The sequence below is a fragment of the Puntigrus tetrazona genome, chromosome 18 (assembly GCF_018831695.1).
Source record: "Puntigrus tetrazona isolate hp1 chromosome 18, ASM1883169v1, whole genome shotgun sequence".
Lineage (NCBI taxonomy): Eukaryota > Metazoa > Chordata > Actinopteri > Cypriniformes > Cyprinidae > Puntigrus > Puntigrus tetrazona.
In genome coordinates, this window is record NC_056716.1 from 21,614,639 (window position 1) to 21,638,934 (window position 24,296).

The window sequence follows — 24,296 nt, forward strand, 5'->3', positions numbered from 1 at the left end:
ATGATAGTAGTGGACATAATGCCTGACCACACAAGTCAGAGCTTTTAGGGTTTTTTGTACAAAATGAAATGCGTTTGAAGATAAAAATGTGCATTAGGAGCGGGGTAATTAGGTAATTAATTACTGTAATCTGAACCTTGCTACATGTACTGCATTAGACTAACCAAAACTTGTCATAGCACATGCATATTTTTGTTCTTTTATTGGTTTTCATTTCTTCTATTGCCCTTATTTGTAAGTCGCTTTGGATAAAAATGTAAATATACTTTTCCCCTGAAAAAGCAGAGCATTACTGTGAATTGAGTGTTATTTCTCATGCAATCACATTAAATACTGTATATGTTACTGTATGATTCTATACATATATAATTACCGTTCAGATTTAACGTCTACGGAAGCCCATTTTAAAAAACAATAGCTTATTTACTTTTTATCCCGCAATTTTGACTTAAAAGTGTTGCAATAACCTTTTTTTTTACTCAGTTGCTGAAACAAGCTTCCAAAAACATATAGTAATAATAATAATAATAATAATAAAATAAATGTATTTAATGTTACTTGCTCTCTGTAATACTTTGGACAGTTAAAGAATAACGTATGCAGTTTTATACGATTAATTTGAAATAATCTAAAAAGCCACTTCACATGTATTCTTATATTGTTCAACCTTTTTTTTTGAGTAACTTACTCAACACTGTAGTACCAGTGTAAAAGTCAAAAGTACCACAGCATTGCCATCGTTAATATAGTTCATACTGAACTCTCTCACTCTCTCAGATACGGACTTTGATGATCGACAGAGACCCTGGGGAGAAAACAATAGAAACGCTCGTGAAATCTCAAGATGAGGTGTGTAGAACTTCCGTAATTCTTCATCCGCTCCGTATTTGCTTTACTTATACCTTTTATTTCCGATATCAGAGGTACATCGATCGAGGAATCAGGACGTACACCTGGGCGCCGGTTAACGGGACAGACTACAGGTGATTGGTTGACCTTACCTATGCAAAGTGTTTCATAACCCTCCCAAGTATCTGTATGTATAAAACCCTTTTTTTTTTCCTCCCTGCGTGTGGGTGTTCTGCAGCCTGGCCTTGGTTTTGCCTGAATACAGTCTGCATTACATCGAGGCAAACCTGGGGGACACTATAAAACAAGCCATGTGTGAGTACCGTCTGTTCGCCCAGAACACACAAACCAGCTCCCCACGTTGAGCAAACACACTATCATTTACTAAAGATCAGATAGAGCCTTCGGCATGCGAAGCTATTGTTTTATGAAATAGCTGAGACCGCTCTCAAATATTTCTCATCGGCTCGCGAGAGAGGTCTGCCTGTTTGTGTGTGCGTATGTGTGCGTGTGTGTGTGTGTGTGTGTGTGTGTGTGTGTGTGTGTGTGTGTGACCTCGATTGTCAGGGCTGCTCTCTGTATTAAACTGAGGTCCAGCTGGTCTCCACCCATCCTGAGCAGTGTAGCCAGGCGTTTGATCTGACTCTCCCCAGCACACAGGGGCCCCGGCTGGGAAGAGAGACTGTGAACGCTCCCTCCCCTCTGGACATGTGCTGCTGAGCTCCAGATCTGCACACACACACACACACACACACACAGGCGCTCAGCTCATTTGGAGGAATATTCCAGGTTGAGCTCCGTCGATGGCGTGTGGCTTGCTGTCAATTTAGCAAAATGATTTCGAATCGTATCTTGTTGCCCCATAGACTTCCATTTCCGTGGTAATTGACAGATGCCGTCGATAGAGCTTAACTTGTACTTAAGCCAGAACGTTGCTTAAAGGAATAATTCACCCAGAAAAGAAAATTGACGTTATTTTTCGGGACGTTTTATGTCGCTTCTTTTCATGTGATGAATGTTTGTAGTACCTAAAACATCACTATGTGATTATACGTCGCTTAAATGGCTTTTGAAGCTTTACAAACAGACCAGAGTCATTATAGGCATTCGAATCAGAGGTGAATTCGAGAACCAGATCGGTCTGATGTTTAAACCGGTTCCTGAAAAGAACCTGATTCGTTCCGGAATCAGAAAACGTGTTTCATTAAAAATGCCAGATCGTTGACTTTTTCTTAAACCAAACAAGATATTCATTACCAGAGCCTGCGCACACATTTATTCTACATAAATGCACATGTGCAAAAGTCTAAGTCTTTTTCTGATCTGTCCTTTCTGCCTTTCTGTCTCTAAATGGCACAGCACAATGGGGCAAGTACTATTTCTTTGTCTTTTACTGTTCCCTCACTGTCTGTTGTCCTCTAGCCATTTCCATTTACGTTCACATTACTTAGAATGTTCATTTGCATTAATTTATGCATGATTTTACGTTACATTATTCTTAACTCATCCATTTGTTCGAATAGCATATATTTTTATGCATGATCTGTGTAACATCCGCTGATTATTAAACAGTGTTTGGTGCTTGTCTACACATGCATGTACAAGAAAAACTATGTATAATATATACGTACAAACACACACACACACACACTCACACTTATGTGTGTATATATAAATGCAAATGTATGTATATATTTAAGAAAAACATAATAATATATAAATGTTTGTACATGTAAATATATATGAAAAAAATATATATACACATGCACACTTTAAATGTGTGTTTTTTTAATATATAAATATACTAATTTATGAATATACACAGAACACACATACATATATTATGTAAGATTTTATACGTTGCATGCAGTTAATCATGATTAATTGACTTGACAGCACTAATATTTTCAGATTATTTTTATTAATTTAGTATTTTATTGTTTTATTATTTTTTGTACTTCTGTACGTCTTTTCTTTTCAAATTTAGATTTACCAATTTTACCACTTAAAATGAATTATTTCAGTTAGCAAAGGAAGCATTAGTCATTTTTAAAGGTTGCAATTTTTTTTTCCGTTTGCCAACCTGAAAACTCTTTCAACGTACGTTTGAGATAATCGTAAGCAAGTAGTAGCACACCTCTCCACAACAAACCACACTATTCGTTGTATCCCGTAGCATGAAGACTTCAAGAATTATGAGTTTTATTTTTTGCAACACTGCACAGAGGCCAGAAGGATCATACCAGAATGCAGAGCTCTGAGCCAGAAGCCCCCTACCCCCCCTACCCCTCACTGTTCATCAGCATAATTATTTTAGCATAACAGCGCTTTGTAAGATCACATAGCTTTAACTTGAGTCATTACATGTAAGAAAGCCAAGAAAGGAAATTTTAGCTTGTGAAACAATGAGTAAAGCAGGTTTTGAAAACTGGAAGGGACACAGAAGGTCATGTTGTGGCTTGTAAGCAGCAACAATCAGCTACTTGAGGAAACTCTTGCCGCTCAAGCGGTCACAGGAATTTGATGCTTTGTATGGAAATTATAATTGTGCGTCTAATTTATTATGTGCGAGCGTGTTTGGGTGCGTGTTAATGTGTTAAAACTGATATTTCTGTATCCTGCCGTGTGCTACCGCAGATATGTGTGAGATGTGGTATCTGTTTCTCTCTCTTCCTCCTCTTATTCCCTCTCTCTCCATTTCTTGTCGTAAAGGATCCTGGCATAGGTTTACGGGCTCGTAAAGAGGCAGGTCCATATGGTTATTGAGAAAGGGGAAAGAGGCAGCGGCGCAGAGGTCAGGTTTTGCGGTGGTCTTCAGAGTGCTCCTGGATACCTTAGGAGCCCAACTTTGCACTCTGGGAGCTCCAAAGGGCTTGTATGACCAAAGCCGAAAGCCGAATGTAAACTTCAGAAAGGCAGAACTAGAGAAGTGTGGCTTTTGGGAGCTGTGTAGAGCTAATAATGAGAAGAACAGGTGAACGTGGAGTTCTCTCGAGGGATGCGTCCTTATGGCTGGTCGTAACCGAAAACTGTGATGATGGACTCGGGTGCTTGGACCTGACAGACTCGACTGGTTCTTAGAAGTTGGGGATGTTTCGGCTTGATTAGCCTCACATGTGTGTGTCACCAAGTATTCAAGGCTGCCGAAAAATTATGGTCTTAATGCTCGTTCACACCAAGGATAATAATGAAAGATATAGTGTTAAATGTAACGACAATGATGCAGAGGAACTGTATTGTTGGAATCGCTTTCACAATGATTTTTCTATCTGATGAACAATTAAAAACATTAAAGGCCAAGCAAAATCCATCCTGCTTTAAAGAGCGCCAGGCTTTAAAGTGAGAGACTACATAACAGCATTGTGCACTTATAATAAAGGTGTAGACATTAATATAGTTTTAGTGTTATATATTTTACTCTGTGTTTTGCCTTGTTTACCTTAAGATACTGTCTTGTTTTCTGTAAAATGTATCCACAAATTAAGTCAGTTTATGCTTAAAGTGCCCCTATTATGGGTTATGAAAGATTCATATTTTGGTTTTGGAGTCCCAAACAACAGGTTGACATGCATGCAAGGTCAAAATGCACTTGATTCATTTTTCAAAACCCCTCCAGTGATTGGTCAATTTCGTTCAAAGAGGTGTTCGTGAGCTTAGCGGCAAAGACCGAATTTGCATTTCATTCAGAAACAATGAGAAAAGATCAACAAGTGGGCGGGCAATATGCTCATATTTAATTTTGACATCAACATGAAATGGTTTAGGAGTCATTTAAAAAAAGACTTGTTTCGGTGATTCAGAGTCGCCTCTTTCTTTTGAGAGACAATAATTTATTCACGGTGCACTTTCGCATTTAAAACTTTGCAGCTTGTTTTCATTCATTTAAAGCTTTGTTTAGACACTGCATGAAATGTCATTTTTAAAAAATCTATAATAGGGCCACTTTAAAACAAAGAAAGAAGTACATATTGTTTTAAGCAAAACATTTTTCATAAATCAAGACAATGTCATTGCGCACCGAGTCTGATTTTTCACACGTTAAAAAATAAATACTCTCACATTGTTTAGATAGGAAAGGATGATGAATATAAAAAAGGCATGGACACGGTTATTTTTGTGCCTGACCTTATTCAAAATTAACTTTCAGGTGCAAAATTAACGGGAGGAGAGTTTTAAAATTAATTGGCAAATTACTGGTATTCACACCGTTATTTAATGTTCAAAATAGCATGTAAAGCATGTCTTAAAGCAAATGGTAATTCACGCGCTAACACTAAATTTCCCTAAATCAGGCCCCTAATGTTTTCTGAAGTAAATGCATGTTCATTTAAGAATGCATTCGTGTTCGTATTGAAAAACAGGACAAAAATACTGAGAACTTTTGTTTGAGATCAGAAAAGCTGTGAAGCATTATTTTGAGAAGAAAAGAATCCGACATGGTGCTAATTATATTGACGGCAAATTCAGAGCAGATGTGTGGCCATTAATTCATTGACACATTTGACAGAAGCTTCAAACACCCATTTGCACGCAAACAAAGGTCTAATACCGCCGTGTTTTGACATGCAGATGACAACACTTCCAAATGCTGCTGGTCAGATGCACTTATTTTAGTATTATTTATATTCTGTTATAACATTTAGTATTTTAAAATATTTTCACATTTAGATTTTTGTATTTAATAATTACAACTTAAAGTTAAGTTGTAACTGTTTCTTTAATTCTATCAGGACCACTATCTTTAAAGATGATTGACAATGCAGCTTGGCATGAATGAGGGCAGCAGTAACCCCCAGGGTAAAAGAACGGAACCAACAGATATTGTTAAAATTCATAATTTTTCTACACATTTGAATTAGTCTCATTCAAGGAGAATTAGAAAGCTGGATCCCGACTGACAAAGGAGGAGGAATTGGGGATGGAGGAGGGTAATTAGCTATAGAGCAACACGAAAACTACTGATAACACTGAAGTACCTTATATATATATATATATATATATATATATATATATATATATATATATATATATATATATATAAATGCTTACATACGTGTTGTACTGTAATCATGCATTAAGGCATTGTTAGTTTATAAAATAGTTTTTATAGTATTCTGGGTGGTTGCTTAGTAGCCCAAGTCAAGAATCTGTGATATTCTAGTCTCTAGTTACTGCCGTGGTCCCTCTTTCAGTCTTTCAATGAAACAGTCTTGACCTTTTGTCATCTGCCAAGTGAAGATCTTTAGTCGGATATATGGTACAAAAAAGAAGCCTAACACCAACACAGCTGAGTACTAAAGTTTAATCCTAAGCCTAGCCTGTAAAGGCATCACTTAAAAATACAAAACAAGGTTCTTCACATCTGGCCCTGGAGGTCCGCTGTCCCGCGGAGTTTAGCCCCAATCCTGATCAACATCACCTGCCTGTAATAACTGTCTTGTAATGCCGAAGAGCATGATTTGCTTGCTCTGGTGTGTTTGATTAGGGTTGAATTTAAACTCTGCAGGACAATGGACCTCCAGGGCCAGACCCGATACACTCTGAAAAAATAAAACTCGAGCATTTCTGGCTCTAAATTCGAAGCCGTTTTAAATGAGAAAATAAATGCACACCTTAACTCGGTAAATTCGGTAAGGCACTGCATCTCATGGCTTTAGCAAAAATATGTAAATCGGATCTAGCACTGCTTTATTGCTTTTGGTTTTCTAGTGATTCATCTTTTTATTAGATTTCGCAAGCAATTGCCTCAGCCGAGAACTCAATGTTGCGCAAGCCATCAGTTTTCAAGAAATACATTAAGACCAAATTTTTTGTCTATCTCTTTTGTTTATGTTGATTGTATTACAGTCGCAGTTGATTTTCATCGTTCTGACATTAAAAATTAAGCTGAATCCTTTGTTTGGCTTGGTGAAAGTGCAGTCTGGAGGTTTCCAGGCAAAGCAGCTCGTCCTGTATTCTGAGATGGTCTGGTTCTGTTTTGATCTACTGGCTCACATCAATGTCTGATTGCGTGTGCACCTTTGATGTACAAAGGGAGTCTGATGTGACTTCACCAAACACTGGCTGACCTTTTTTTTTTTTTTTGCTGATCTTGAATACCACATGCCAATTTGTTCGACCATCATGCCATTTGATGTTTTCATCAAGCGTCAGAATTATTTTACCATGCCTGCCAAGCTTTCCGCTCACTCCTCTCGTAACTCTCTGTGTTGAATGGAAAGGACTGTCTGCATCCATTTCTTCACGTCTGTAATCTCAAACTAACGTCTTTGTTGTGTGTCCAGGCTTTCGCATAATCTGAAACCGCCGTCGTCTCCATGTGCATGTTTTATATGAAATGCTGCTTTCAGAGTATCCGGTTTACAATTTTGGATGTCTTTTGGGACTGTGATAGACTGCGGTAACTTTGTCTTTCTCTTTGTCTTCTGATTGGTTGGATTTTCACCACAGGGAACAAGGGCAAGTACTGCACCCTTCTCTTCTCAGAGTTTTATTTCGTTCATCAGTCGTTGTATCATTTATTTTCAGCATTATTTGTATGCATCTATTTTTGCCTTTTTTTTCTTGAGCATTTATGTCACATTTGTCTGTGCGTGTGTGTTTTAATATAATCTGTTACTTCTCACGAGTGAATTTCAAGGGCTTTTTTTTAGAATCTGTAAAAATTCCTGCTTTGTTTACATACCAACATCTCCTGTAAAACAACTTTGGTCAAATCAGCTGAAAACTTTCAATGGTCAATGTTGATGTTTTTATATTAGTATGGTTGCTAAAATGCTGATATGCATTATATCCCTGTTTTTACAACAACAAAAAAATCCTAAATCAGCCTAAAATGGTTTGGTTTGTCTCCCATGCTAGTCTAGTCTAGTCTAATCAGTTTTTGGGTGATTTGGCATGGCTGTGTATTAAACCAGTTTGGGCTGGGTTTGTGTTTTTTCTTTTTCTTTTCTTTTTTTTGCACAGAAAGACAATTTATTTAACATGCTGGTTTCTTTTGCAAGTTTTTTTTTTTTTTTTCAATGTCCAACGCTGATAACACTAACTAACGATTGGCACGGTTGCTACAATGCTGGTGTGATATCCCTATTGAAAAAAAACCAAAACCTTTTTAAATCAGCCTTAAAGGGCTTGACTTTCTATATTGGTCTCCATCTTTTGACTGGTTTCAGAAAGTTTTGGGCTGTGGATAGCAGTTAGACTAGCTTTGCAAGGCTCTAAGACCATCTTAAACCAGTTTAAGATGGTTTTAGGCACGTTTTTACAGCAGGGAAAGAATACTACATTTGAATTAAGGCAGTTAACATACCATTTTATTCCATATTAATAGTATTTTAGGTTAGCTATTTTAATAGTAACTACATTAATAATCATTAAGTCATCAAGTCATTAATAATATATATATATTTTGTTTTCAATATGCTGTCTAAACATATTGAAATTTCTCTCTCTTTTTCTGTCTGTAGCCTTTGATACCATGCAGCAGGAGAAATTTGAGGAATATGGGTACACCTTTATTGCACCCAGGTAACACACACACAGAGCAGAAACCACAGACCTCCCACAGGGTTTAGTCGTGACAGGTTTATGTGGGCTGTATCTAGACTCCATTGGTCTTTGAAGACCTATAAATTCACACCTTCAGACCCAAACTTTACTCCCCTTAACAATGGATCCCACAGACACAGCAGCAGAAATGTTTGGTGAAAACGTCTAACTACTTGAATACGCAGGCCTCACGTTGGTTATCAAACTGATTGCGTGTGTTTCTGTGATTAAACGTTAATAATGTTTTTCAGGGAATACTGCAAGGACCTCAAAGTCTTATCCAACAACACCCAGTTTCTGATGGACTTCAATAAATACATTGAAAGGAAAACTCCAAATGATCCTCTCTGTGAGTGCAAACCTGAACACGTTTATCCATCTTAAAGTGTGAGCTATGTCCCACAAAGCTCAGCTTGACCTTCCTTTTCTTGTACGATGACTATCACAAATAATTGTAATTAATCCTGCAAAACATTAAGGTTTTTAAATATATGTTTTTACTATTATGTTGAAATAATTTCACATGCAATCTTTAAATGAATGTAGATTCCTTAAAGACCTTATATTTTTAATATTTGTTTAATGGCATCCACTGATAACAGTACTACTGATGAAATATTTTACAATTGACTATAACCATTCAACATTACAGAATAATTAAGAGCTATACATTGTAACATTTATTATACCTTAAAAAATGACAACTTCTAATTTAAGTGAAACATAAACCTTCTCATAAACCCGTTATAATAAATGCCCTATTTACTTGGGCCATTCAGCTACATACCAGGGCTATGACACAACACAATAAAACACATTACAAACAAGGCATTTGTTGCATCCATTGAAGACATAGTTTCTGATTTTCATGACTTTTTACACATTGCATCTCGCCATTTAAAAATAACATGTCTGCATTCGTGATCAGACAAGCGACAACAGCACTACTGTTCACTGCTCAAAACTCACGTTTGAATAGTAAGTAGCAGATTATTTTAATAAGAAAACATAACTTACTTAAAGATTGTGAGTCAGAAGCTCCAGACAGTTAGAACTGCCCCATAGCCTCGGTGCACAGCTACCATAGGCTGCTCCCAGGTTCAGGAAATATTCCTCCATAATTGCACTGAACACACTCTAATATTTGGGTTGCATTGTTTTGGAACAGTGTTGTAAATACAACTTAACCACAAGTTTCTAGTTGTATCTAGAAGCACAAAGAAAGAAGCACTTTTACAACGACACTCAACATCCAGCACTACAGCTAGAATAATAGCTCCACCTTCTTTCTTCGCGTAAACATTTGGTGTTATGAAAACACATGTTTAAATGAGCCATTTTGGGGGGTGGGGGGGTGTACAAGTCATAACTTTTATAAAGAATATCTCTTTGCTTTTGAGACTTTTTAAACTTTATATATCTTATTTACTAAACTAAAAATTCACTGTGCTTTATTATAATAGTGCTCTCTTCTCATTGTGATGTTATGTATATGACGGTCCCAGTCATAGCCTAGTTATTAATATTCTGCATTGTTGTTTTCCCTTCTCACTCAACAAATATTGAAGCATCCAATATTTTAATATTCACCGATGCACCCTCAGTGAACTCTCTTTTGTTTATAGTTGAATGTTCATGAGTCATTTTTGCAGTGATGCCAACCAAAGTTTCAAAGACTTTTCAGCCTCTGATATAACGACACTTTTTGCAAAAACTGGTTATTTTTGAAAACATGATGTAGCGATATCAGAGGTGAGAGGGCTCAGATTACTCTCTTTTTAGTGGCTGAGTCAGGTTGATTCCCGCTTAAATGATGTCAGCGTGTGTGGCGGTCCTGCCGTCTGTAAAGGTGACCCCTGCCAGCGTTCTGTTTAATCGCACTGTAATTGATTAGTCTGCTCTGTAATGACTCCAGCTCTGTCCTCCTAATGTTCTTACCCATCATGACTCACTCTTTTCAGTAAAGAGATGCTATCACTACAGCACGCACGAACACACCCAAAGACTTTTGCTTGATAGGCATTATTTTTCTCCTGAGAAGTGGGAAGGGCATATACGTATGTGCGTGTGTATACGTATATGTATGTAGAATTATAAGTAGTAACAGACCAATGCGGTATACACCAGGCTAATTTAATTTCAACAGTTTAGCGTAAATAAGTGTCACAACCATTAAGATTTCTACAGTTTTGTAGTTAGTTTCCACATCCCGGGTCAACAGGGAGTTTGAACATGGGAAAATCCTGTTTTCCATGACATAATTCAAAACTATTCACTATAAAGACTTTCCTTTCTCTTTGTCTGTATTGTTCAGGTAATCTCACTCTTGTAAACCGGTTGCTGCTGGACGCCGGTCTCACGGCAGATCTCGTCAATGTCTGGAAGGATCAGAATGTGTAAGTTTAAAGCAAAACACACGCATGGAATAACAAAAAACACTTATCTGCGCGCGTGTGTGTGTGTGTGAATTGAGTTTTCAAGTACAAAGATCTCTGCAGAGACGACTTCGTATAAATGCTGAACACAAAGCTCTATTTAGAGTCCTGACATGAATAAGACTGCTGTCTTTTTGTCAAAAGCAAACTCGAGAGTCTAGCAGTTATAACCAGGATTAAAGAACCCGACCGTGTGGGAGTCCAAAAACACAGTACTTAATGCATGTGACACATTTCAAAATTGTGTTTTCAATTAAACCAAATGGTGTTCCAATTAAATTTGTACATTGAGGAACGACCCAAATATTCCATTATGTTTTCTTTTTTTTTAATTTGGAGGCTGAATGTGTTATTAGTTACTTCGAGCGTTCTTGCAGTAATTGAATTTAAAGTGCAAGCATGGAATACCTAACCAAAACACTCACAGGTGCAAAGCTAGTCGGGAGTTGCTTTTGGTATCTGTTTGAAAATTTTAAACTGCATGCTAAACATACTGACGTCTTTTTTTATTTCATTAGAGATGGAGTTTTGGCCCGCTTTGTGGCTACAGATGGAGGCGTTACGCGTGTGTATCCTAAAAGGTAAGTTCTATTCACAGTTGTGTGAAATATGTGCGCTTCTCCATCCCCATGTGTGCATGTGTGTTTGAGAGATGCTAAATTCTTTGCAATCTTTCCTCTGTCGGCAAGCCCCACAGGGGTCTGCGGTTGAGACTGAAATAAAGAGTGAGAGAGGATGTTTCTGAGGATGTTTCTGGTACAGAGTGACTCTTTTGAGATTTCTTATGGGAGCCATGTGCAGCTCTCGCTTTCTTTCTCCTGTCTTTATTAGCTTAAATCTATAACAGCGAGTGCTTGAGTTCATAAACCAGCAGGATGGTGTTTAAGAAGCTACGGCGGTGCACTTATTCACAGTTAATATTTACTCACCTCGGTTCCAAAAACAAAATACCTGTCTTCTTTGTCTTCACAGCATCAAAAACCATGCATTTGGGTTTTCTGGCATTGAGTGGCATGTACATACTGCTAATCATCATCTTTTTTTTTTTTTGTTTAACTGTAGAAATAATGTTTTTTCCCCCACAATCACATATTCTGCTTTTCCTTTTGTGTCAAAAAACATAACGGCTGTTAATTAATAAAAAGAAACAACCAGTAACATATAGCTTAGATTCATAAATGTAGTCTAATTTGGCGTGGATTTATTTTACATTTTTATTTGATCTTACTTACTTTATTTTCCAGTAAAATTAACTTCTCAGTATTCTGTATTATTAATACATATCTTGGAGTTTTACGTCCTCGCTCTGAGATTTGTCTGCACTTTAAATGAGTTTATTTTTATTTATTTGTATTCACAAATGTGAGCAATTTAATTTACACAGTTATAATTAAACTTTTTTTTATTGTATATGTAAACTGTAAATATTTTTCATATTTAAACATTTGTGTTTTTCATTCCTAAATGATTTTATTACGCTATAAAGATAAAACAGGATGCCTTTTCTTAATGAAAACCAGTCAGTCCAGTAGAAGGCATTTGACTCTATGTATACATTCATGTAGGATTTTTGGGTTATGCATTCTTGAGGGTCAATTGTTACATTATTTCTATTGCTATTGTTCATTTTTTTGTTTAAAATGCTTATTAACTTTTTTTCTTTCTCAGTGCCGGGGAAGAATGGGGTGAAAACTCTGAGACCTATGACTCAAGTTTTTACAAAAGGAGTCTGGACAATGACATATACATCTTCACTGCCCCATACGTCAACAGTAAGAAGCACACTCTTATCCTTTCAGTACACATCCCCTCTCTAGCATTTGGATCGACGTGTGCTCTCTTTGGCACTCTGCTTTACAAAGACAGCTGTTGATCTACTTGAAATGCGCACCTACAGATCTCCTGCCAAGGTCGAGTAAGCTTATATTACTGGGGGATTACCATTCAATGAGACTACCTCACATTCACGCACGTGTGGTCTGCAGGACTAATACACACACGGTCGAGAAGCGCCCATGTGCCAAAACTCAACCCCAGGGGAATGCCTGGTCCTTGTGTTTATGAGAGGTTTTACCATTTAAGTTAATGGTGAAAGCAGACTGAAACCCTTATAGATCTCTCAAACATTTCGATATCAGATGAAACATGTCTACCTTGGCAGGTGTTACCAGAAGAATTGCATTAACAGCATTAGGATACTAAAACCATGCCTGTTTGGATAAGTGAAATGAAATAGAGCAAAGAGGGCCAATCTGACCTTAAATGCATTTTATTGTTCTGTATTTGTGTCGTATTTTCCCTTGAAACAGAGAGCAGAGAGTCTGGTTATGAGTCCGGCATCCTTGTCAGTAAAGCAGTGGACTTGGACATTAATGGAGCAAAACTCAAACCTGCCGGTGAGCTCTTAAAATGTTCAGCTACATTACTACTCAAAAGTTTGGGGTCAGTATTATTTATTTTTTTATTATGAAAAATGTATTCAACAAGGATGAATTAAATTGGTCAAACGTGACAGTATCTTTACTGACACATTTGACCAATTCAATTAATCAATTTTAATGTTACATAACATTTCTATTTCAAATAAATGTTACTTTTATGTCTTCTATTCAGCAGATAATACAAAAAAAATTATGATGAAGTAACCAGTGATATTAATATTATTTAAAAAAATATTTACAATATTTCTTTCTAAATTATTCATAATTTATTCTATATTTTATTATCTGTTGTAATATTAATACCTAACTCAAGCATTACAGTGAAGATCTTATCATTTCATGATAATATATATATTTTTTAAGTAACTTCTTCTTCTATTCACTAAATAATCTTCAACATTAAAAGTCTTCAACATTGACATGATCTCTGAAAAATCAAAATGTTGTAAAACTAATGGTTGCTGAAAATTATATATTCAATTATAATATATCAACATAAAATATGCATTTAAAATTTTAATACAATTCACAATATTTGTGTTTTGAAGTTGATTTTGAATAAATATAGCCTTGGTAAACATACAAAAATATCACTGAACTACTGAATGGTAGTAAAAATGTTTTCTATTAAATATATGAAATAAATTGAAACATAGAAAATAAAATGAAATAAATGCTATAACTATAATGAAATTACTTTATTACTGGAAATTCTTTTTTATATATATATATATATATATATATATATATATATATATATATATATATATATATATATATATTATAGAGAATTTCCAGTAATAAAGTCATTTCTCTGTGGCTAAATAAAAAGGTTTATCTTTAAACGAAAACAACCCAGTAATGTCACTGGTAATTGGTCAGTCCTTGCATGAATAATTTAGTTTGTGTTTTAATGATTCATCACTGATGACTAACGAAGGGTTATGACTAATCGTTGGTCACTCTCCACATTAATTTCAGAGCCTTGTCTGACCCTGACATTGCTTCATCTCATCATCTGAATCTTTTATCATTATACTTGATCTTGCGTGAGTAAGATTTCAACACCAATGACAGTGTGTGTTTTATGTCATCATACAGTGGTGGGAGTCAAACTAAACGTGTCGGCCTGGATGAACAGCTTCATAAACGCTACCACCAAGAAAAATGTAAGCAGAAATGACCCCTGTTTTCTTATCGGCACATGTGGAAGCTGTTTAGTCACAAACGCAGCCTCTCTAGATGGGCCGATATCGCTGTCAGAGAGCGGAGATGAATTGACTTGCTCTAATAAATGGTGTAAAAGGCTTGTTTCATGAATTCTCGGCTCTCTCCTCACATCATTTCCTTTCCACAGTGCAAGGATGAGATCTGCGGGTGCCTCAGAAATGATAAGGTAGGGCGCTGACTGCTTCATGCCGTTCCGACCTCTGTAGACACTTATCTAAAGCTGCTTTCACTCTCGGTTTCTGATGAATGGTTGGTTTTGCTCCTCAGCAAGTGGACTGCGTGATTCTGGATGACGGTGGATTTCTGCTCATGTCCAATCAGGACGAATATATCACACAGGTAGTGTATGTTTACGAAGTGCAGCAATACTGTGCGCTAACAGTCACTCAGAGAAGTGGTTTTCATATTTTGACGACATCGATGAAACTTGATGTTTCAGATCGGTCAGTTCTTTGGTGAAGTGGACCCCGTTCTGATGATTACTCTGGTCAATACCTCGCTGTTCTCTTTTAATAAAACCTATGACTACCAATCCGTCTGCGACCCGGAGAGAGAAACCAAAGCTGCTGCCGGACCCCGATCTGTATATGTGGTAAAAAAACACATGTCAATTTCTTCAAAAACCATCAATGTACTAGGAGTTTTCTAGTAGGCCTCTATAATATGGAAACAAAGTTTCTAGATTGTGGCATCCATGTTTGTGTGTTTGACAGCCGACGATCGCAGATATGCTGAATGTAGGCTGGTGGGCCTCCACTGCCGTCTGGTGAGAAGAAATAGACGAGAAATAGACAGATGACCGTTTGCGGTGTGAGGTGGCTGTTCTCATTTGTTTCTTCCTTTTAGGTCGGTTTTGCAGCAGCTACTTCTCAGTCTGACTCTCCCAAATATAGTGGGAACAGGTATGTTTCAGAAACAGAACCTAGACGTTCTGGCTCCTCTATTTGCATTCGAATAACGTTGGCGTTCTAATGGAATAGTTCACCCAAAAATGAAAGTTTGGTCATCATATACTCACCCTCAAATAGTTTCACAACTGTATGAATTTCGTTGTTCTGCCGAAAAACAAAGGAAGATATTTTGAAAAAGGTTTGTAACCATGCTGTTTTGGGTCACCACTGACTTCCATAGTATATATATTTTTTTTAGTTTATATATTAATGCTGTCAAACAGTTCATTGCATTTACGGAATATATGTGTTTGCACTGTATATTTATATAAATACAGACACATGCATGCATATATTAAGATAGATAGATAGATAGATAGATAGATAGATAGATAGATAGATAGATAGATAGATAATGTTATACGTCATTTTGGTCATGCACAATATATAATGGACGCAACTGTTTATATAAATTAAATGCATTGATTGAATGCATAAGTGAACTTTAATTTTGAAATAAAGTAAAATTGACGTTTATTTCATGCAATGCTGTTAAATTGTCAAAATGTTCAAGAACTGCCGTGGTAATCTGCATCAACTGAACAGACGGCATGCATTTCCTGAGTTCACTTGATATATAGGCTGTTGATCTGCTTGTGTGTGTGTGTTTTGATATACACAGCATGTCACCGGTAATGTTTGTGTGTTTGCAGCGTACTCGGAGGATGACCTCTCGGATGCGTTCTCCAAAGAGAGCTGTATCACCGAACAGACTCAGTATTTCTTTGAGAACGAGAACAAATCTTTCTCTGGAGCTATGGACTGTGGAAACTGCTCCAGGTGAGGACTGTTTTTCTGTTTGTGTGCGCATAAATCCATCCGCATTCCCTCCGTCCGCGCGTGTGGGAGTGCGTGTGAGCATGTGCAGATGATGTCAGCGCTGTCTTTCTGTCTCTTCCTGGATAATTGCTCATCCCCGGTAAGTCATCTCTCCGAGGATGGAGCAGCTCAGCTTTCCTTCTCTTTTTCTTTCCGTCCCCTCTGCCCGCTCCCTCGTTCCTCGGATCCGTCCGACGTCCAGCCGGCCGTAAATCCCGCCGGCCGTGCTGTTTAATGTAACACAGCTAAAGCGAAACGTGTTGGGGTTGGGTGGGGGCGCTGGGCCTGACAGAAACTCTACGCCTTTTTTACGAGCCCCACGTGTGACTCTGCGTACGATAGTTTTTCTTCCATGTTAACTACTTTAGACATGTAAAGTTTAACAAGAGCCATAAAGAGAAATCCATTTGTGAGATCTCAGGAGCTGGAGACCTGAGCTTCGGCGTATGTAATTCAATATCGCTCGCAGAGACATCAACACCAGCTCAAGCTAAAGAAACGCGTGTACTGATGAGAGGACTGCAGGAACTGCCAGCGAGAGGATGGCTTCAACAAAACATCAAGGAGACTACAGCAAATTAGACTTCATATTTTTCGCATTGGTTAACTGAGGTCTGCTTGTCTTCTTTCAGCCCTACAGATATAGAGCTTTTTGGACAACACACTCCCCTCGGAGGTTATATAATGTCTTTTTTTGAAACCTAGTGAGCTGCCTTGTTGTCTACTGCCTAGGGTTGAATCGATACTGAAATTTTGGCTTCAGCACAGTACCATCCTCTGCTTCCATGGTATCGATACTGAATTATGACCTTAGGAAACAAATAAGTGATCAACTGCAAGAAGAGACAATAAATTCACCAATTCACTGTTAATATTTCATGGTTACTTTCGTGTGTTAATTTCATTCTTTGGATTAGGAATTAGAATAATACGCGCATTTACGTTTTTCCTAATACCATTTTTCCAAAAAAAAGGAAACGCTGGAATAAATGCAAATAAATAAATTTGGTTTTCAGTACTGTCTACTGGGGGCGCAATAATATTTGCAACAGCTTATATGAATTAAAATGACTAATTTGCAGTATTTAATTTTGTTGTGTATGTTACTATATACAAAAAAATAAAGCTGCTCCACAGTGTTATAGATGAATCTTCTTCCATGAATCTTCCTTTTGTTTCACAAAGGGTTCTTTGGGGTGAGAAAAGTTAAGATTATAAAAGGTCAAATAGAGATGGTTCTTTAAAGCTGCAGTCCAGTTAAAAATGACCCAAAAACAATACTTGAGAAAATGCATAACCATGCCATAACGTTGTGCAAAACCTTCGCCTTACTTTAGCTCGATTCACAGCGGTTAGCTTGTAATAATGTTTTATAATTTGAGTGGACGGGTAGGTTTTCCCAGGAAATTTGAACATTACGCCACGTCTGTAAACATTAAGATTGAGTTCCGTTTGAAATCTCATTTAATTGTAGCCTATTCTCATAGCAGCTGGAATAATTACATATTTATGATAATGCTTTTTTCCTCAGTCAGAACATAGCATGGCAGACTTACTTGTTCAGATGACTATATCCGGTGAAGGTTCTTATTTGGGTTATATATTCCATTACGTATTTTATTTTTAAGAGTGTACGTTGTTAAAATATTATTCAAAAGTTTAGGATTATTAAGTTTCTGTTTCTTTTTTTCTCCATGTTACCAAGTCTACATTTATTTGATTATAAATATTAAAAATAGGAATATTTTATTTAAATGTAAAATAGCTTAAAATATTAAAATGACTTTAAAATAACTTTAAATAATATTACATAAATCAAACAATATTTTTTGTATATGTTTGCTAAATATTTGAAAAAGAAACCTCGGTAACCTTTTAAATTTTAATTTTCCCTTTAAATAAAAAATATTTATTTAAAAACAAACAAAAAGTAGTGTGTATTTTGGATTTGATTTATTGATAAGTTATTTATGATGTCAAAATGTGTTAAGAAACCCATGCAACAACTTAAATTGCAATCACAAAATTTGTTTACAGTTGAAAAATGCTTCTACTACTATAATTGTAGTATTTATTATTATTTTGTGAACAAGATGTTTTTTACAGTGTTGTATTACACTTTTATAGTGACATGGGATTGAGCAAGTGATGACAGAATGTAAATTTTTGGATGAACTAACCTTTTAAAATGTCTGAGTATGCAGCTCACTAGGTTTTGGAACATCACTATAGTTTCTCACAGGATGTTTTTTACGGAGACCACATAAACCCACCTGAAGCGCTCTTCTGTGCTCTTATAACCTCTCCTGCTCTCATGAATAAAGCATTCCTCAGAGGGCAGACAGATGTGAGCCACTGAACTTTAGGACTCCATGCTTCTCTGTGATCATCAAGCCTTTTTGTGTGTGTGTGTGTGTGTGTGTGTGTGTGTGTGTGCACGCATATGCGTTTGTGTGACCCCGATGGCCGCAATGATCTGAGGCTCGTTATGCACCGCCGAGCATGCTGGGTAGCGGTAAACAGCCTGTGATTACCGAGAGAGCAGGTGATGTGTAACAAAGAACTTTTACGCACACATCCCAATATATATAAGTTTACGTGCACACAGGCCAGTGCACAAACCCGTGTCACTCTGTTTTAAAGAGAAGGAGGGGAGCTATAAAAGAGAACAAGAGAACGCTATAAAGAAAACTCATGGCTGAAACGCGTTTGGCGATGACAGTACGTAACAAGCTGCCAACCGACGCAGATTTCCAATATAATATACTCATCTCCTGTTACACTTACTAAAGACTTGCACACATGTCGGGACGGTTTTGGATATGCAAGATGTGAATAATTGCTTTCTGACAAAGAGTTTATGCTGACTTGCGCGTAATGTTTCGATGCCGTTTATGCTTGTTTATGTTTACCGCTCCTTCCGTAAGATGTCATACATGGGTGGTCTAAAAGGGGCTTTTGTCTGCTTAGTTTAGAGATGCATAAACCATGATACCTGTCTTGTGATATAAGCTGTTGAGACCTCTGTGTTTGTTTTAATGACTTTGCTGTTTTCCTACCTTTTTTTCCAAGAATGTACCGGGCCGAGAAGCTCCCAAACACGAATTTGGTTTTTTTGATCTCTGACGCAAAGAGTTCCTGTCTGTCCTGCGATCCCAAACCCCTGAGACAAGCCGAACAGCCCTGTATCCTTCAAATGGTTGACTCGTGTTCAATCAGTAGAGCATGCTTGGACAAAAAAAGGAATAGTGCACCCAAAGATGCAAATTACCCCATTATTTACAACCCATTCCAGTTGTGGATATGGCTTTCTTCTTTCAGACAAGTCCAATTGGAGTTACATTGTAAAATGTGTTGGCTCTTACGAGTTTTATAAATGCATTGAATGCGGGTCAAGATCCATCACGGAAGTACTCCACACAGCTCTGGGGGTTAATAAAGGCTTACGCTACACATACGTACATCCTACGCCCTCCGCTGGAACGACACTCTCTCCTGAATATGCTTAATACAGTTAGCTAAAGCTAGAGATTATTGTTCTTGCACAAACGCATTGCTTTGCTTCAGAAGGCTTTTATTAACCTGGAGGACCACAGCTCTGTACAGTTTAGCTCCAACCCTATTCAAACACTACTAATACTAGACCACTGCCCTGAATATAATTATTTGGATTTCAAGCATTCCTTAACTAGTATGACATTTTCATTTCTCAAAGATTTTTCAAAGTATTTTGTCTGTGTGTTTTTTGTTTGTGTGTTTATTTATTTATGAGGCTAGCTCAAATATGATGCATTAAATTGATCGATTTTGCTGTCCTTTATATACTTTAAACGTAAAAGAATCCTTAAAAAACATAGTTAAGCAGCAGAATTATTTTTCAACAGAATAACAGTAATAACATAATTATGATGAAAAGAAATCTTTCCAGAGCAGCAAATCATCAGGTTAAAATTATTTTGAGGACTGTACAAATTTTGCTGAAAATTCAGCTTTGCCATATCGGGGAATAAATTAGATTTTGAAATGTATTCAAATAGAAGACATCAATTTTACATAGTAATATTTTTTTACACAATGTCAGTGTATTTTTACTGTAGTTTTAAATCAATAAATAAGTGAACACACATACATACAACAACATTTTCGAAATGGTTCATGTTTACAGTAGTTGTCGCTGGTATACATAAACTACCTGCAGGGAAGTGACGATTATATGATGTGTATGATGCGGCTCTGCTGTTGGTTGTAATATTAGTGAAGTAAATCAACACTCTGCTGAAGAAGCATTAGCGAACTCTTGAGCAGCAACATCAGCACCATATACTCCGCCATTGTTGTGTATGTTTGTTTGCGCTTGCCTTTAAATTCAACACATACTGCCCATGTCTACACATCTAACACGTGCTACACACTCACATGGCGTCACCGTTTTAATGTAACTGTGTGTCCCCCAAACGCCGTTTGCAGTCAAAATGCAAAAAAAATTTCCTTTTTTGGCTGAAAACGTCGTGAACAATCCCTAAGTACCTAACAAAAACAGAGGAAAAATTTTAGATAGAATTATTCCTCAAGTATCTAAGCCTGTTCTTTTTTTTAGTTTTGGCTATTGTCCTTATCGATTTCTTTCAGCTACTGGTCCTGATCCATGTGTGCTGGCCCAGAACCCTCGGTACAGGAAAGGACCGGACGTCTGCTTTGACAACAACGCAGATGTAAGTTATAGCCTAAATGGATCATTCTCAACAAATGCGTCTTCTTCATTCACTGCTTGCTTTTCTTCTTTTTTTAAACTAACATTAATTTCCTTTCTGTTTGCACGTTGAATGCTCATTGGTTGCTCGTCATGCCTGTCACTGCTAGGATGAGCCTTTGTGTCCAGTCAGTGCCTGCTCTTCATTGACCTATTACCCATCCATCATTTTCCTGCTGTTTCTGCTTTGTGTTTGATGGTCAGTTTCATCTTATTGTGCGCTGCCATTTATATTTCAAACTATTTATTTGATCCGTTCTTTACTCTTTATTGAATTAACTGTAGCATGCTGGACTTTATCTGGTTCTCATGTCATATAAGGTTCTAGATGTAGGTTAAAATATTGTTTATTCATTGCCCCTGTATTGATCTAGAGGCAGGACGCCACTGCTTTCCGCCTGCTGTGAAAGTAGGAAGCGCTTTTTCAGCTAGTTCCCTGAGAGATTTTCTGTGGCATAAACATAGGAAACTCCAGATGTGTTTCCGTCCTAACGTTGATGATCCGCCCCTATGCCTCTCAAACCTGGGGCATCCCAGGACTTTCATTGGCAAGCCCTTCACTCGCATACTCTTAGCACGCAAGACTAGTTTCACAAGACCAGAACATCAGTCAGAGACGTGCATTATTTCTACAGCAAGAGTTTTTGCATGCATGTCATTGATTTGACTTATTCCTTTTCACTTCAGCCAAAACATGTTTTGTTATCCACGATTTATTTTTCATTTCACATATATCAGACTGTCTATTGATTGAGTTGCATTCTTTATGAATATTCTTCCTGCTGGAAAAAAACTAATTCTGGTAGTTGTTTTATAATATAGCTTATATATCTTATGTATGTGTGTGTGTGTGTGTGTGTGTGTGTGTGTGTCTAATATATATATATGTGTGTGTGTGTGTGTGGTTGTGTTATGTTAGTTTTATTTCTATACCATTGCAACATTTATTTTTATCTTTTCATCTTTATTTTTTTTCTTTAGTAGTTTTAGTATTTCTGTTGTGAATATTTTTTTAATTTATACTAATTATTCGATTCTCGCAATTTTAATATTTCTATTTAGCATTCATTTAACGTTGTTCATTTATTTTTGATATTTAATTTTGAGCTAAAGCAACATAAAAACAAAAACATGAAAAACGACATAAACTAAAATCATTAGAAACTTTGCTTCTATTGTATATATTTCAGCCTCAATACAACACCAGTTAAAACTTTAATCCTTCATAAAAATGAAAAAAAAACAAAAAACAATGGATCAGATTCTATTTTTTCATTTGCATCCAAAGCAAGCACTTTGATAGGAAAGTGACAAATCCAAAAAAAAATCAAAAATTAAATTTGGTGTGCAAGGACCTTTCAGCTGCTTTGTCCGACCTGACTGTATTATGTAGATGTGTTTATGTGAGGTTGAAAACACTAACGTCTGTGTACTGACCGCAGGAGGACGCATCTGACTGTGGTGGAGGCTGTAGTTTGAGTCCGTCTCTCTGGCCGATGCTGGCTCTTCAGCTCCTTCTGCTCTGGCTGCTCACTGGAACCAGAAGCTGTTTGTCCTGACCAGAGCACATCTACAGACTAGCAACAACAACTACTGACCGAACTGCTTATTACACAGACCACAACATAACCACACTTCGACTATATGACCTAAGATTGTTAGTTAGTCAACCCAAAACAACACGACTAAAGCAGATTCAAACTCTGCTGTAAAATCGACGCGACTCATCAACTCACTGCCAAACGCTCTCTCGGTCCAACCAGAAAAAGCAACACAGTCAGACACGAGAGACGTATATACACTTATCTCTTTGAATTGGGAACGCAGAACCACGTTACGACCACAGAAACGGTTCGTGCAAAACGTTTAGTGCCACAAACAGGCTAATATAATGTGTCAACAGTGTGGTCACGGACGGCTCGCAGCACCAGCCTGGATCTGAAGCAGGGTTTAATGGGACAGGAAAGACTGTTCAGCTCTGGAGCTCATTATGAATTCTGCTGGAAGTGAGCTTTGCACCAGTAGTAGGTCAGTGATGTCACACCCAAGCCCTTTAGGCCCATCAAGGGCCGTTTTTTTTCTTGTTTTATGTTCTTTGTTTTCTTTGTTATGTGCAGTAGGGGGAATCTCATGAAGAAATCTGTAAGTCATATTTCACCTCAACATTAAAAGATATGAAATATACACATACGGTACCACTGAAACGTTTGCGGTTGGTAAGAATTCAGTCATGCTTTTGAAAAATGCTCTTTTATGTTCACCGAGGCTGCATTTATTATTAAGTACACTGCAAAATATTATTACAATAAAAAGGTTTTAATTTCAATGTCAACATTTTTTAATTATTTGTTGACATTGCAAAAGTGTTTACTGTTATGTTTAATGCGTCCTTGCTGAATTATTTTATTGCATACTGTTGCATTATTTGCGTTTACTGTTATGTTTGATTAATGCATCCTTGCTGACTAATATTTATTAAAAATATATATAAATAAAAGAATTTAAAAATCTTACTGACCCCAAAGTTTTAAACAGTAGTGTTCTGTGTATACTTTACCTTTTTAATTTATTATATTTCAAATATTTTTGCTTTCACATTAGAATAAATAGCAAGGTTTTGGGAGAAAATCAGCATAGACTACTATATATATATATATATATATATATATATATATATATATATATATATATATATATATATATATATATTTTTTTATTTTATTTATTTTTTTTGAGGTGACGTATGACCTGTACATTTCTTTTCAGTTCATTTGAGATTCACCCAATATAATTTTATCAAATTCTATCATTATTTTTGCTAGGTCTCTGGCTTAGCATTCTTATGTTGCCGATCATAAACATCTCAGAGATCGTCTGTTAACTCGATCGTCCGAGGCAACTGTAAGCATCTGATATAAACGTTCGAAAAAAGGGCCACGTTGACTGTCACAATTCAAGGAAAATTTCATATGCGATCGAACCACGAACGAGTGCATCATCTGATGCGAAATGCAGAAGACTCTAAAGACTAAACAGGCTCCGATTAGTAGAGCGAAGCCTTTTTTTTGTCGTGTCAGAAGTCACACGCTTGTGTCCAAGTGTCTAAAGCATGTTGAATGTGCTTCGTACCCTCCCCGTCCCGTCTGCAGGGCCCCCGCTATCCGACGATTGCGTGTTTTACTGTACGTCGTCCAGATACTTCATCTGTCAGATTTTGTTCCAGCACGACAGACATGATATCACGAGCGTGTCAGATATTACATCCACATGTTGA

General features: G+C 36.9%; 1 protein-coding gene across 2 annotated transcripts in view; it reads left to right on the forward strand.

Moving 5' to 3' along the window:
• Positions 1 to 23,684, forward strand: part of LOC122363109 (voltage-dependent calcium channel subunit alpha-2/delta-1) — an 88,178-nt gene extending 64,494 nt beyond the window's left edge. Inside the window, exons 20-40 of one of the 2 annotated variants that reach the window (XM_043265037.1) lie at positions 778 to 849; positions 922 to 983; positions 1,088 to 1,164; positions 2,209 to 2,217; positions 7,300 to 7,308; positions 8,316 to 8,376; positions 8,649 to 8,746; positions 10,712 to 10,793; positions 11,351 to 11,413; positions 12,501 to 12,604; positions 13,142 to 13,228; positions 14,375 to 14,442; positions 14,631 to 14,669; positions 14,771 to 14,842; positions 14,943 to 15,095; positions 15,217 to 15,269; positions 15,350 to 15,405; positions 16,107 to 16,233; positions 19,345 to 19,457; positions 20,902 to 20,984; positions 22,465 to 23,684. In XM_043265037.1, the coding sequence (XP_043120972.1) occupies positions 778 to 849; positions 922 to 983; positions 1,088 to 1,164; positions 2,209 to 2,217; positions 7,300 to 7,308; positions 8,316 to 8,376; positions 8,649 to 8,746; positions 10,712 to 10,793; positions 11,351 to 11,413; positions 12,501 to 12,604; positions 13,142 to 13,228; positions 14,375 to 14,442; positions 14,631 to 14,669; positions 14,771 to 14,842; positions 14,943 to 15,095; positions 15,217 to 15,269; positions 15,350 to 15,405; positions 16,107 to 16,233; positions 19,345 to 19,457; positions 20,902 to 20,984; positions 22,465 to 22,581 (1,605 nt within the window). In that variant the 3' untranslated portion in view covers positions 22,582 to 23,684. The remainder of the gene's footprint in view (positions 1 to 777; positions 850 to 921; positions 984 to 1,087; positions 1,165 to 2,208; positions 2,218 to 7,299; positions 7,309 to 8,315; positions 8,377 to 8,648; positions 8,747 to 10,711; positions 10,794 to 11,350; positions 11,414 to 12,500; positions 12,605 to 13,141; positions 13,229 to 14,374; positions 14,443 to 14,630; positions 14,670 to 14,770; positions 14,843 to 14,942; positions 15,096 to 15,216; positions 15,270 to 15,349; positions 15,406 to 16,106; positions 16,234 to 19,344; positions 19,458 to 20,901; positions 20,985 to 22,464) is intronic. The other variant, XM_043265038.1, reaches the window with a different exon arrangement.
• The last annotated feature ends 612 nt before the right edge of the window (positions 23,685 to 24,296 follow it).